Genomic DNA, 13,923 nt, shown 5'->3' with positions numbered 1-13,923 from the left:
TTAATGTACATCAGCAATTCTTTTGAGGGGGATAGCTAAGTTTACAAAGTAATGAGTATTATCTCTTCATTGGAAGGTAAAATATTTTATATTACACACGTGGACTGTTAGTACGTTAAATTGTAGTGGACTGGTTTTCAATGTAATTCTCTTGCAGGTTCACCACCCTCTCCAGCAAAGGTTCTATCTGAACCCACCCAAGTCACTGCTAATTCAGTACCTACTGTATCACAATTGCCTAGTTCTGATGCCTTTGCAGCTGTAGCTCAGTTATTTCAGACAACACAAGGACAACAGGTAAGCTATCTGTATTTCCGTTACAATTGTAATTTTAATTCTCTCACAAATCACCTAACTTAGTTACAGCCGTTGCTTCTACAGCCTTGATACAAAATCTGTAATAATACTGTACCCCTCCCCTCCCCCAAATAAAACCCTTAAAAATACGGAATTTAAGAGTTAAGGTAACTTGTTTGAACAGTCGATGGTCTTTATGGGTAAAACCTCCAGTAATGTCAATATTTTTGTGGAAAATTCACTGACACATTCCAATAACCCTCACTGTTAAATTATCAAGATAGTTAAATTATCAATGTAATGAACAGTGTATTGCACTTATTATCCAGAAACCCTTTCTCTTCTATATTTTACTTAGCACCCTTCATCAAACATTTGCAGAGTGAGCAGGATCACTCAATCTTCCATTTGCTTCTGAAGTACTAGAAGGTGGCCTGTGGATCATATAAACTTTCTCTGCCTAGATCGTTGGATTAGATTTTATATTCAAAACAAGCTCTCTGAATTCACTCCCAACATTCATTCTTTTTAACACTGATAGGTTTTTAGACTTAACCTGATTTTCCAAAGCATCTAAGTTTTTCTTGATGACACCATATTTCCCTTAAGGGTAGAGACACCTTAATCCATTGAATTTGTTTTTGACCTGAATTACTCAATTTGTAAATCCTCCTCTGAATTAGAGCAAACAAAACTTCCAACCTGGACTTATGGAAATATTCACTCTGTTCATAATGTTCTCTCATATTTGTCATGACTGTGTATGTATGCTTTCATCTGTTCAGCTACAACAGACAACCCCTGTGACTAATAAATTGCATGTAGGGCATTGTTCACCTTCTGCACTTACAGCCATTTTACTAACTTTACTGGGGCTAGAGTGCAAAAACTAAACAAATGAGCTCTGGTGTGGCTTGTAGGGAGAATCTGTTTTTAGGAGGAACATAACTGATTGTCTCAGGGGAGGTTGAGCAGGGCCACACATATCAAGAATGTCTGTATGAATCTCCTTCTGCTTCCTAGTGACTTCCCGCCCAACAAATCTATTGTTGGTACCCATCTAACTATCAAGAGTAAACAAATGAGTGCAATACCTGCACACAAGTATGTTGACCTCCTCTTAAAACTAACCACCTGTCTAGTGTACATTTTTATATCTGTATCTGTCTTACAAATATTGTGTAACTTATTCTGTTAACAAGAGTTCAGAAATATTTTTTTTGAAATAGAAAAACTCATTTTGATTTAATATCTATTCTGTTAAGCTTCAGCAGATTCTTCAGACTTTTCAGCAGCCTCCAAAACCCCAGTCTCCAGTCATAGATAATACTGTAATGGCTCAGGTTCAGGCTATTACTGCTCAATTGAAGACTACGACAACACAACCACCAGAACAAAAAGCTGCTTTCCCGCCACCTGAGCAAAAAACTTCTTTTGATAAGGTAAGTCCTTTGTTGTTCTTTGCATTTATAAGGATCATTTTAACGTAGTAACTAATAGGAAGATGGAAATACAGGAATTTAAGTTCACCTTTGAGTGTTGTCAGTGCAGATCCCCAGTTTTGGGATGTGCCTGCGCCCTGCCCCAAAGCCAGGGACTCTCTGAAAAGCTCTGGTTGTTGGGGGCCACATGGACTTCACCTTGAGCTCTGAAATATTCCAAGTGATGTTTTGTGCAAAGAGGCGTGCAGCCACCCCCAAACGTCCAACTGCTAGAACAAAAAAATCAGAACTTCCTCTGGCCCCTTGACTTCCAAATCACTGGTTTTCTTGTTTTCCTGTATTAAGGATAGACTTTTTGCTTTCAAAAATTGAATAAAACTGGTTTTGAACAGTTAGATCTATTCTTTAAGTGAACTTTAATACTTCTTCAATGCTTGCTCATGTCTATTCCATTGTAGGTGTGTGTGCTCGCCACATGCGCTAGTGCCGGAAGTTTTTCCCTCTGTGGTATTCGTAGGGGACATGCTCTGGTGCCGTCTGGAGTGGCTCGTGTATGTCGCAGTATAAGGGGCGCTGCTGGCTCCCCCCCACCCTCAGTTGCTTCTTATCACCAGTGATGGTGCTGGAACATCTCCTTACCTCAGCAAGCTTACTCCTCTCAACTGCTCGTTGTAAACTTTGATGTATATAGTTGTTGAAAAGTTGATAGTTTTTAGTTCCCTGACTGTAGTTTAGTGTTAGCTTGTAGTCTCTGACGGGACTCCAAAGCCTGTGACTGTTGCAGAAAACCTATGCCAGTCAATGACCACAACAGTAGCTGTTTGAAGTGCTTGGGGAAACCCACATTAGTGACAAGTGTTGCATTTGTAAAAGTTTTAAACCTTGGACCAAAAAAGGAGTGGGACATTCGCCTCCGAGCACTTCTCATGGAGTCAGCACTTACACCAGCACCAGAGCCGTCCAGATCAGACTCCGCTCCTAGCACCGTGGCCTCGGTGCAGAGCGTGCCACCGGCACTGACTGCGGACCGGCCTCTATCCCCCTCCCCAGTACCAGCTAGAAAGCAAAGAAAGGCCGGGAGTGGAGGTTCTCTTGCGTCCCGTAAAGGGGAGGAGAGGGCCAGAGGGGAGCAAAGACCCGTGAGGGGCAGCTTTTCACCTCCGGACGAAGGTCAGGCCCCTGCTCCCGCTGAGTGGGCTAGCCCACTACAGGATCAGCCCGCCACCCCAGGAAGCGGCAGAGGCATTTGACACCTGGCGGTGCCATCCACACCGGAGGCCTTTCAGGCCACGAAGGACATTGTCCCTACTGGTGCCGGCCTCGGAGGTGCTCCGCTTCAGGAGAAAATCTGCCTTGAGACCCTTCCAACGGTCCCCATCAGTGTGACACCGCTCCTCACCACAGGAAGTGTCCTGCCAGCGCTCGCCTGCGCAGAGCCACCACATCCCGGTCACGGGTCAACCCACCCATCAGAGTCCTGGATGTCAGTCCCTGGACTCCAGGCAGCGCTCCTCGGGCTCGAGGAGGCAATCGCCAGTGGAACAACGCAGACCCACAGAGGTGCGGCACCCGTTCCCGCAGCCCTGGTGCCGGGAATGCCCGAGCCGCTCTCCCAGTGTATGGCACCGCTGCAGCGGTTTGAGCCACCGGTCCAGGGAGCCATTACCGGTTGCTGGAATGACAGAGCCATCCGCCTAGCCTGTGGTGTCTTCCTGCTACAGTTGTCTGCTGGGGTAGTACAGGTGTTGACAGACAACATGACCTCAATGTTCTGTGTCAACAGGCAAGAGGGAGTGCACTCGTCAACTCTCTGTCAGGAAGCACTCTGCCTGTGGGACTTTTGCATCCAGCACGCAATCCACCTGGAAGCTTTGCATCTTCCCGGCGTCCAAAACATGCTGGTGGATCGCCTAGGCAGGTCCTTTTTCTCTCACCACGAGTGGTCGCTCCACTTGGAGGTCGTCGGGATGCTCTTCCAGAAGTGGTGGGCTCCCTGAATGGATCTGTTTGCCACCAGACAGAACAGGAAGTGTCATCAGTTCTGCTTTCTCTAAGGCTTCGGCAGGGGCACCCTTTCCGATGCCTTTCTCCTGTCATGGGCGGGGGATCTGATGTATGCATTCCCGCCAATTCCGCTGATCAGCAGGATCCTATCGAAAATCAAAAGGGACAAGGCGCGAGTCATTATGATCGCCCTGGTGTGGCCTCACCAGCTCTGGTTCGGCACACTCATGGATCTGGCTGTGGCTGCTCCATGACCACTGCCCAGCTGCCCGGACCCACTCTCGCAGGACCCCGGTCGGCTTCTGCACCCGAACCTTCCCTCTCTTCACCTCACGGCTTGGCTGCTGCATGGCTGAACCCAGAGGAACAGGCCTGCTCTAGTCAGGTACAGCAGCTTCTCTTGGAAAGCAGAAAGCCCTCCCCAGAGCGACTTACCTGGCAAAGTGGAAGCGGTTGTTCTGCTGGGTGTCGGAGCATAGCATCTCCGCGACCCGGTTGTCTCTGCAGTCCATCCTGGATTACCTGCCCTACCTAAAGCACTACAGCCTCGCGCTTTCTTCCATCAAGGTGCACTTAGCAGCCATATCGGCCCTTCACCCGTGTGTTCAGGGCAAATCCGTGTTCTCGCATGAGATGTCTGGTTCCTAAAGGGCCTTGAAAGGCTCTTCCAACCAATCTGGGACCTGGTTCCCCAATGAAACCTCAACCTGATCCTCTCTAGGCTCAAAGGCCCACCCTTTGAGCCTATGGCTTCTTGTTCCATTTCCCATCTGTCGTGAAAAGTTGATTTCCTTGTAGCTATTACTGTGGCGAGGTGCGTATCTGAGATTAAGGCCCTCTCTTCGGAGTCTCCGTATACGGTATTCTACAAGGACAAGGTCCAGCTGTGACCTCATCCGGCTTTCCTGCCTAAGGTGGTGTCCCCTTTTCATGTGAACCAGGATATCTTCCTCCCGGTGTTCTGTCTGAAGCCACACTCAACCAATCAGGAGAGGCGGCTACACGCTTTGGATGTCCGGCACACTCTAGCATTCTACCTGGAGTGCACCAAACCCTTCCATAGATCGACCCAGCTCTTTATCGCCACAATGGACAGGATGAAGGGTCTCCCGGTGTCCTTGCAGAGGATCTCGAATTGGATCACCACCTGCATCCGGATCTGTTATGAGCTGGCTCAGGCCAAGCCACCACCTATAGTGAAGGCCCACTCGACCAGGGCTCAAGTGTCCTTGGCGGTCTTCCTGGCACATGTCCCTATCCAGGACATCTGCAGGACTGCGATGTGGTCTTTGGTACACACGTTCATGACGCACTACGCCATCACCCAGCAAGCAAGAGGTGACTGGATTTGGCAGAGCTGTGTTGCTCCTCTGGTGGTACTGCTTGGGAGTTGCCTACAATGGAATGGACATGAACAAGCACTCGAGGAAAAGACAGTTATCTTTTTTCTTAACTAGTGTTCTTCGAGATGTGTTGCTCATGTCCATTCCATGACCCACCCTCCTTCTCCACTGTCAGAGTTTCCGGCAAGAAGGAACTGAGGGTGGGGGGAGCTGGCAGCGCCCCCTATACCGCGACATGTGCGCATCACTCCAGAGGCCACCAGAGCCGGTCCCTACGGATACCACTGAGGAAAAGCTTCTGGCACCGGTGCACGTGGTGAGCGCACACATCTACAATGGAATGGACATGAGCAACACATCTCGAAGAGCACGAGTTACAAAAAAAGGTAACTGTCTCTTTCTTTGCTCCTTGGGTAAAATATCTTTCGCCTTTAGTTTCCAGAGTTGCTAAAATTTTATAGCAAGACATTTATATCCTTAATGTAATAGAAATATTTTAGCTGCTCATTATAAAATATTGAGGAAAGTGGAGTTGGCTCAATGTAACTTCTTTCAGAAGCTGCTAGATCGATTTGACTATGATGATGAGCCAGAAGCAGTAGAAGACTCAAAGAAAGAGGATTCAGCTCCGTCTCCTTCCATTTCTCAACCACCGTTGTAAGTTTTGTGATGCGTAGTAAAATCAAAATAATAAGATTCATATGAATACAAGAAAGCTTAAATTAAAATTCTAGGTTATGACAATATAGAAATAAAAAGTCTGCAAGTTTAGATATTGATAATTGTTTGACTACATTATTTTTATTTAAATGGTACTGTGTAAGAGTTTGGCATGTCACAGAATTGGGTGAAGAATCTGTTCTGTAGGTTATCTAACAGCTCATCTAGTTATAGGTGCAAGATTTCAGTTTTTTTTTTTTTTTTTTTTTTTTTTTTTTTAAAGCTGGGTATTTCAAGGCATTATTTTATTAATAAAATTAACTTGACTGCTTTGCTGGCTGTGGAAGAAACACAGAATTGCTAAAAGAAAATTGAGTTTGCAACCTTAAGCACTCAGAGTTAAGTGCATCCTTAATTCATGTGCAACTTCAGTTCGGCCCCTTTGTGCGTACACATTGTGGTAGTCTTTAATTACGTGATTACATACTTTTGCCTGTAATGGCCCTGCCTCATTCAGTGCACAGGCTGGATGGTACTCAATGAATGGGTAGTTACTAAGCAGCTAAACAAAAATATTGAATATGTGGCCTCATGTCTTATTTGTCACACACGACCCAAACTCCGCACTTAATGCAGAACTGTTAATTTCCTCATAAGCTCTTTTTATGGTGCTCGTCTCCATAGCATCTGAATGTTTCACAAATATTAATGAACTTCTCTTCACAACACCCATGTGAAGTAAATTGGTGGTAGTGTCCCCATTTTACAGGTGGGAACTAAGGCACATAAAGATTAAGACCAAAATTATCAAAAGTATCCACTAATATTGGGTGTACCTCTTGAGGCCATATTGGGCCTGATTTTTTTCAGTGCACTTAATGTATTTATAGCACGTTAAATGTTTAATACACAGCTCCCATTGATTCCAGTTGCAGTTGAGTATGTAGCATTTCTGGAAATCAGGCCCCAGCTGTCTCAGGTTGGGTAGACAGAAAATGAGAACTCACACTGAAAAGTTTGGTTTAAGTGACTTGCCCTATATCACAAAGGAAATCTGTGGCAGAGTCATGGCTAGAGTCCAGTTTTTCACACTTCCATTCATTACACACCTTCCAACGTCTGCAACAAAAGAGACAAGGGTTCTATAACACTCTTATTCACTATGAATATCTGGTTAATTTCCTGAGCACTATCTGTTCTGTGCACTGAATAAGGCATCAAAAGGCACTTCTCTGATCCCAGTGTGACACACATCCCTCTTCTCTCCCCAACCTCCCTTGGCCAAACTTCAAGTCCTGCTCCAAAGTGTGAGGGTATTAGAGTTTCTCAACAAAACATTTGTAAGATTTTTTTAACATGGGCAAAATGTTTCTCTAACCTCATTCTCAAACAGCTGAACCTTTTTTGCTGAAACATGGGTGTAGCCTGAGACAGACACCTGGCATGAAAAATCTCAGCCTCGATGATTAAATTTTGGCAAAGTTATCATTGAAAATGGGATCTTGTAATGCAAAGTTTTAGGTAGCCTTAACTAAAGAAATCACTTCCAGCTCTACCTGTAATTGGATGATTGGTTTCTATGGCGTTTTCAGCTAAATTTTTATCTAAATTTGAAGCAGCAATGAGATTTTTAAATGTAAAAACAGAATGTTTACATATTAACATGGCCTTGCTGCTGCACAGTAATTATCTGTTTTTTAGTGGATTTCCAGGAGAAGGTATGCAGCAGCCAGTATATCCACAGCTCCCAAATATAGACCCATTTCAACCACGACTGATGGGAATGCAGCAAGATCCAATGCACCACCAGGTAGCTTTGAATTACTTTTGAGATTAATTTCCTTTGGAATTCGTTACTTTTATTAATACATGTTTAGAATGTCTGCTCTTCATATGGAATCATTTAATATTTTTGATGCATGGAACTGGAAGGAAATCTGTTAAAAATGAAGAAATAATGTTTGTATACACCATTAGCTTTGGTAAACAACTTATACACATCCATAATTTCATGTGTGGTTCCATTGACTTCAGTTGCAGTACTTACATATAGAAAATTAAATGTGTTTGCAGCATCGGAGCCTTGTCAGTCCCCTAGAGTAGAAAATGTTTAGAACTAAGTTGCATTGTGAGTGCATGTTAATATATTTTACATATTCTAATGACATATTGCATGCTAAATTTTTCAGTTGAGTTTTGAAAGGGGCCACACAACTAGGGAGATATATAAATGCATGTATGAACACAAAGAGTTGATGTATATATGTGCTTTTTTCATATAAAACTTGCAATGCTGCTCTGAGCAAAATATGTGCAGCTTTCCATTAATCAAGCCAAGCTTATTGTTGAAGTAGCAATTTTTTCACTGAGACTGAAAACGAATGTTTTTCCCCCCTAAAGATCCCGCTCCCTCCTAATGGACAAATGCCAGGTTTTGGACTTCTACCTACCCCACAGTTTCCTCCCATGACTCAGCCTGTGATACCGCCAACACCAGCAGTGCAGCAAACTTTCCAGTCTCCTTTCCCAGTACAGAGTGAACCACACATACAGAAAACACATCAGCAGGTGAGGACTTTTGCCATCCAATACAATTTTAGGCTCCTGGTGGTTTAAAAGCACTAACAGGCAATCTGTCAGACTACTGAAGGCAACTATGCCCACAGACGTTCATGGAGGCAGCTCACTTGATAGAAGTTTAGGTGCGAAAGTGCTTCAGTAGACACTGCACCACAAGTGTTCTGCCTCTGTGTAGCAGAAGCAATGCTTACTTTTTTCCTGATTCTCTTTGGGAAAAGCCTTGGATTTGGATCTTGCAGCCAGTCTATTTATCTCTTTTCATCTCTCCCTCCACCCCCATCAAGCTGCAGGAATATTCTCTCTCCTCAAAGCCTTTGCGGCAATATCAGTCTGACTCTAATTCTGGAGGTAAACTATATGAATGAGCTCATTTTAAAGATTAACAATATATTTGAAAAAGAGGCAGACCCAAAAATTTCAAGCAATTCCCCTTAAAATGAAAAATAGTAGGTAAGGGATAGTTCCCTTATCTCAGAGGTTTTGGAGGATATTGTGGATTTAAAGTGACTGGCTTCTTCTACGAAGTGATCAGTGAGCAAATTCTGACTTATGAACGAGTATATACGGTAATTTAAGCCAAATATTTTTGGTAAAAAAAAGTGACGCATCAAAGAGCGGGGGTCTACACCAAAATTTGATGATTTTAAACTCTATGGAATCATTGAATTGAATATCTAATACTTTGTCGTTTTGTTTACCTGGAGTGTCTGCAGGCATGGAGCCCCGGGGCTCCGTGCCAGCAGACGCTCCAAGTAAACAAAATGTCCCGACCTGCCAGCGGCTTACCCTGACGGGCTGGGAGCCAAAGTTTGCCAACCCCTGAAATATAGGGTTGGCTTATGGAAGAGTCCTACAGTTCTTGCTATTTTTACCTAACCATCTTGGGGGGTTGGCTTATAAACGAACGGGCTAATGAACGAGTATGTACGGTATATAAAGTTCCTAAACACAAGAAGTCAAAATTTGCCATCTCTAAAATGGATTCTAAGACTTTATCCGTGAAAGACTTTTGAGGGAGCAATTTCCCTGAAGAACGTAGGGATAAGACTTGAACATTCTCTGAAAGGAGATTGAGTGCATTCTCAGCAGCCTTGTGTACTTATAGCCTGTGTAGTCACATCCAGAGCTTCCCTTTCTTTTATTAAAGACAGTAAATCATCCAAATGGAGATCCAAAAAACAATGTGATTACAAAAAAGAGGCTCTGGAATCCGTACCAAGTTTTCTCAATTTATGATGCAGTCTGTGATATCACAAGATTTTCTTCATGCTCTTTATTCTGTTCCACCACAATAGCCAGGATATACATTCAGTTGCAGTCCTAGGACATATGCTATCTTCAGAATCTATCTGATTCAGGCTCCCTTTATAATCACAAAAAAGTAAATTGTTGAGGCCTTGAATGTGAACAAGCTTTCTGTGCACAAAGACAAAAATGATTGCTTTCTTCAGGCTAAGAACTTTAGGGGTACTGGCAAATGCTAGAAACAATCCTTTCTTTCTGCTAGAGAGAGAGAAAGAGAGTGTACTTCTTAGGAGCCACTGAGCAGTCAGAGTGTTGATTCCGACTTTGCCTCCCTATCAGGGCTAGCTTGAGAAGGTTTCTTCTGTCAGTTTGGGCTAAATCCACTTGGGACACCAGTGTGTTTTGGACATTGTGCAATGTGACTACCACATTTTTATCCCCTCTAACCAAATTTCATGTCCCTAATTTGCTTCCCTTCAGCCCAAGCAAATGGGAAGCTCTTTAGGTCTTGGTTCATCACCAACTGTCCCTGTATGCAATTTCACCTGCCCCAACCTCTGAAGAAGCAGTTTGATATTTAAGATTTGCCTTGGTTCCCAAAAATAATGATGTGGGTCCGTCCCAATCCTGGTCCTGTTTCCTGTAAATTGTAAATTCTGGCAGTAAGATGCATGCTTGTGGATGGTGACCCTTTTTCTTCGTTCAGGACATCCAGCAAAGGAGTTGTTTATGTTGTGTAGATATAAAAATAATCCTGTATTTGCTTGTTTTCATTAATCTATCATGTTTCTAGTACCTGTGATTATTGAGATCATCACCATTTTCAGTATTTCTTCCCTCTCCCCCACCCTTGGCTTTTTTTGTCAGCTCCTTGTTTGTTCCCAAAATTTTAGTGGCCGTATTTACCTTCCTCAAAGAAGAGGGTATATACATTTCAGTCCTTTGGATGACAACCACCTCAGGTTTTGTAGCAGACAGAAGGTGATTCAGAACTCCTGGAGAATGGTCCATTTCTTCAACACAGTTTTGTGATCATCTGGGACAAATGCTCCTTATCATTTTTGTGGGACTTAACACACCTGAGGTTCAGGTTCTGCACACACTTTGAAAGGGTCATTCTTCCTGCAGACTTAGATTGTAAACTCTTTGGAGCAGGGTCTGTCTTTTTGTTCATTGTTTTTACAATGCCTAGTACAATGCCAGGACTGGGGCTCCTAGGTGCTACAATCATGTAAAATAATAAAAATACAATGACAAATTGAACAGTTGGTTCAGAGACTACACAAACACCCTGCTGCAACTATTTGGCAAGCCATTCATCTGGAATTGATGATTTATTGCTCACCTACAGCTGAGTGGACCGTCCTTTACAGTAGGTTTTTCCAGGCATTTCTTCTGTCGATAAGATCAGTGCCCGGTCTCTCTTCAGAGATCACCTTCCTCACTGAAGTTTTTCAGTCCCTGAGAAAATGGAACAAATCTAGCAACATGAGTGAGGAAAACTTCTGTCTAAAATTCTTAACGTGTGGTTTACTAGGGTTGCCTGCCTGATCAAGTGCAAATGGGAAGAAAAATAGTTCCCATGAGAATTCAAGAGGAGCATCCATTATCTGGGATTGTAGGCAGTTGGGAAAGCCATGAGACACATGGCTCCTCACAACTGCTTCCTCTGTGATTTAGGGTGAGATCTACCCCCTCTATTGTTGTGGAACACATTTTGAGTTAACTAGTTTCAGCTTCATATGTTCTGACAAAACTAAGGTTTCAGGCTGAGTGTTCAGGGGAGAGAAAACTGAGCTGCAGAATGATTCAGTCTTCCAAGAGTTGGGGACTCTGCTGATCAATTTATTTGCTTCAGGCATCAATAAGTTGGACCTTTGCTGCTCCTGTAGCTCTGAGAAAGGCAGGTGACTTCATTCAATTGGCCAGACTAGATGAACATAATTATATATTTTTTTACCCTTGAAAAATGAGAGAGTGGGCCTGTGGTTGCTTGATAACATTTAATCTCCCAATTCATGGAAATGACACCTTGCCCTCCCTGTAGGGATCTCTGACCAGAGACCTGATAGTAGAAAAAGTCTGAGAAAAGGAATATGGAGAGGATGGTGGAAGATTGGGAGGCATGGGAAAGAGCGGGATGGAGTCATGCTCCCTGCTTTTGAATGGAGAGGGAGGAGAGCGTGTTAAGCATTTAAACCTCAAGTTCTTAAAATATGGATGAGACTCCCCCTACTCTCCTATCATTCCATTATATCCTATACAATCCCCATAATCCACCCTGTATAACTTCCTCCTGTAGACTTTGCTTAAAGTCTGCAGGAAGGGGGAGCCCCATATTGGGTCTCATAAGACATTTCAGAGCAGAGTTTCCTTGTTGCAGACTGGGGGGTAGGGCCTCCCTCCAGACCCCACTTCCAGTTGTTTGTCCTTCCCCCAGTTAGTAGCACATGAGGAGTTCTCTGAGTAAAACAGACAAAAGAAAGGTCCTCTCCCCTTTCTTTCCCTTATGAGAGAGGAGAATCTGTGTGAAAACAAAGGCAAAAGTAGCCTGGATATCAGGCAGTCTTTCTGGATTCAGCTTCAGATTCTGGGCTTAGTCTGTCAGCAGGTTTGTTGTCTTTCAGTGGGGGCTACCTCCAGGTCCTCGTTTTGGGGGCGTGTGCTGCTTTGTAAGGGGGCAGTTTCACTGTCTCCCTTTTAGCTGGCCTGTCTCTGCTGTCAGCAGTCTCTGAGGTGGAACAGTCCTCCTGTTCACTGCCTCTTCCTGTGGCAGGTTTTCTCTTTTTTTTAAGCTCACCCTTCCATGCAGGACAAGCCTTGCAGGTGTGCCTCATTTGTGCTGAACAGGCCCGGAAGAGCTCGTTAGTCTCCTCCCACAAGAGTGAGGGCATGTCCCTTCATGCACACCTTGTTTTGCCAGTGATTTAATCTTTTGGTGCTCAATTAAAAGAAAATGTTCAAACAAAAAGTTATAAGTGGAGAATTTGAATTGACAGAGCAAATACCTTTTACTATTAGGGCATACTGTTGTGGAACACATTGTTGAGACACAGACTAGGTGACTTCGGACATCACTTGTAACAACAGTAGGTTTTAAAAAAAATCAACAAAGGTTTTTTTAGCTTGACTGTCATTAGTTATTCATACCCCATTCTTACTATAGAAACATTTATTATGCCTAATAACATAACATGCTGAAATTAACTACGTGTGGAGAAAAATCAACAATTTAAAAATTGAAGATAAGTTTTGTATGTTGTTTTTAAAATGTTGACATAGTAATAGTATTTATTACAAATGTATTGTGCTTATTATTATTTTTTGCACTGGTGAATAAAACAGTAAAATCTGTGTTTTGGACAAAATCATATGGTTTTGATTCTAGATATCTAACTATGAATTTAATTTCATATAACTTGTTTGGTAGACTAATTGAGTCTAGTCACAAACTGGAATAAAATTAATACTTGCAGTAATTACAGTAGTTTAACTTGTGGGGTATTTTAGGATATGGAGGTGGAACAGCCCTGTGTTCAGGAAGTTAAACGACATGTTTCTGATAACAGAAAATCAAGATCTAGATCGGCATCAAGGTAAGTTAATGTAATTTTTTCTAGCACTGGTGTGTGTGTGTGTATATATATATAAATATAACTTTAGCATATCTCATCAAAAGGATTCAAAGTGCTTTACTAAGTGTCTGTGTGTTGAGGAAGGATAGCCCTATGGTTAGTGTGGTAGCCAGGGACTTGGTGATCCATCCTGGATTCAATTCCCTGCTCTTCCTGCATGACCTTGAGCAAGCCACTAAGGGCTTGTCTAAACTGGGAAATTTACGGGTATAATTTTACCAGTATAGAGAGAGCAGGATAAATCCCTATGTGGACACACTTATTCAGGAATAAGAGTATGCACAAAGGATATATGGTATAACTGTTAGTACGTTTCCTGGTGTAGACAAGTCCTTAGTATCTTTATGCCTCACTTTTCCATGGGTAAAATGACCTCCTTACTTTACAGCATGTGTTGTGTTGATAAATACATTTAAAGATTGTGAAGTGCTTGGATACTACAATAATGGGGGGCCAAATAAGTAGCTGCAGTAGATACATAGGAATCACTCTTATAGCTCTGAAATGCAGTTACTACTTGAGTGGACTGAGACAGTCCTTCAGAACCATCAACATCACATTTCTCCTCTTCTGGTAGAAGTGAAGAATAACTTCTCCCTTTGCAGTTACTGGAGAAATCTTAAATAGACAGAATGTCATTATTTAATTTGTACCAGGATTCTAGAGTTCACAACACTATATTTGCAAAAAGATCCATAGGCTCTTGAATGATTTTGT

At 43.0% G+C, this 13,923-nt stretch overlaps 1 protein-coding gene across 1 annotated transcript in view; it reads left to right on the top strand.

Moving 5' to 3' along the window:
• The window catches only part of SCAF4 (SR-related CTD associated factor 4), a 76,336-nt gene that overhangs the window by 28,122 nt on the left and 34,291 nt on the right, over nt 1–13,923 (top strand). The window contains exons 6-11 of the mRNA XM_065405019.1: nt 158–297; nt 1,563–1,739; nt 5,643–5,743; nt 7,448–7,556; nt 8,147–8,314; nt 13,082–13,167. Of these exons, the coding sequence (XP_065261091.1) occupies nt 158–297; nt 1,563–1,739; nt 5,643–5,743; nt 7,448–7,556; nt 8,147–8,314; nt 13,082–13,167 (781 nt within the window). The remainder of the gene's footprint in view (nt 1–157; nt 298–1,562; nt 1,740–5,642; nt 5,744–7,447; nt 7,557–8,146; nt 8,315–13,081; nt 13,168–13,923) is intronic.

The sequence above is a fragment of the Emys orbicularis genome, chromosome 1 (assembly GCF_028017835.1).
Source record: "Emys orbicularis isolate rEmyOrb1 chromosome 1, rEmyOrb1.hap1, whole genome shotgun sequence".
Lineage (NCBI taxonomy): Eukaryota > Metazoa > Chordata > Testudines > Emydidae > Emys > Emys orbicularis.
This window is presented reverse-complemented; position numbering and strand designations above follow the sequence as displayed.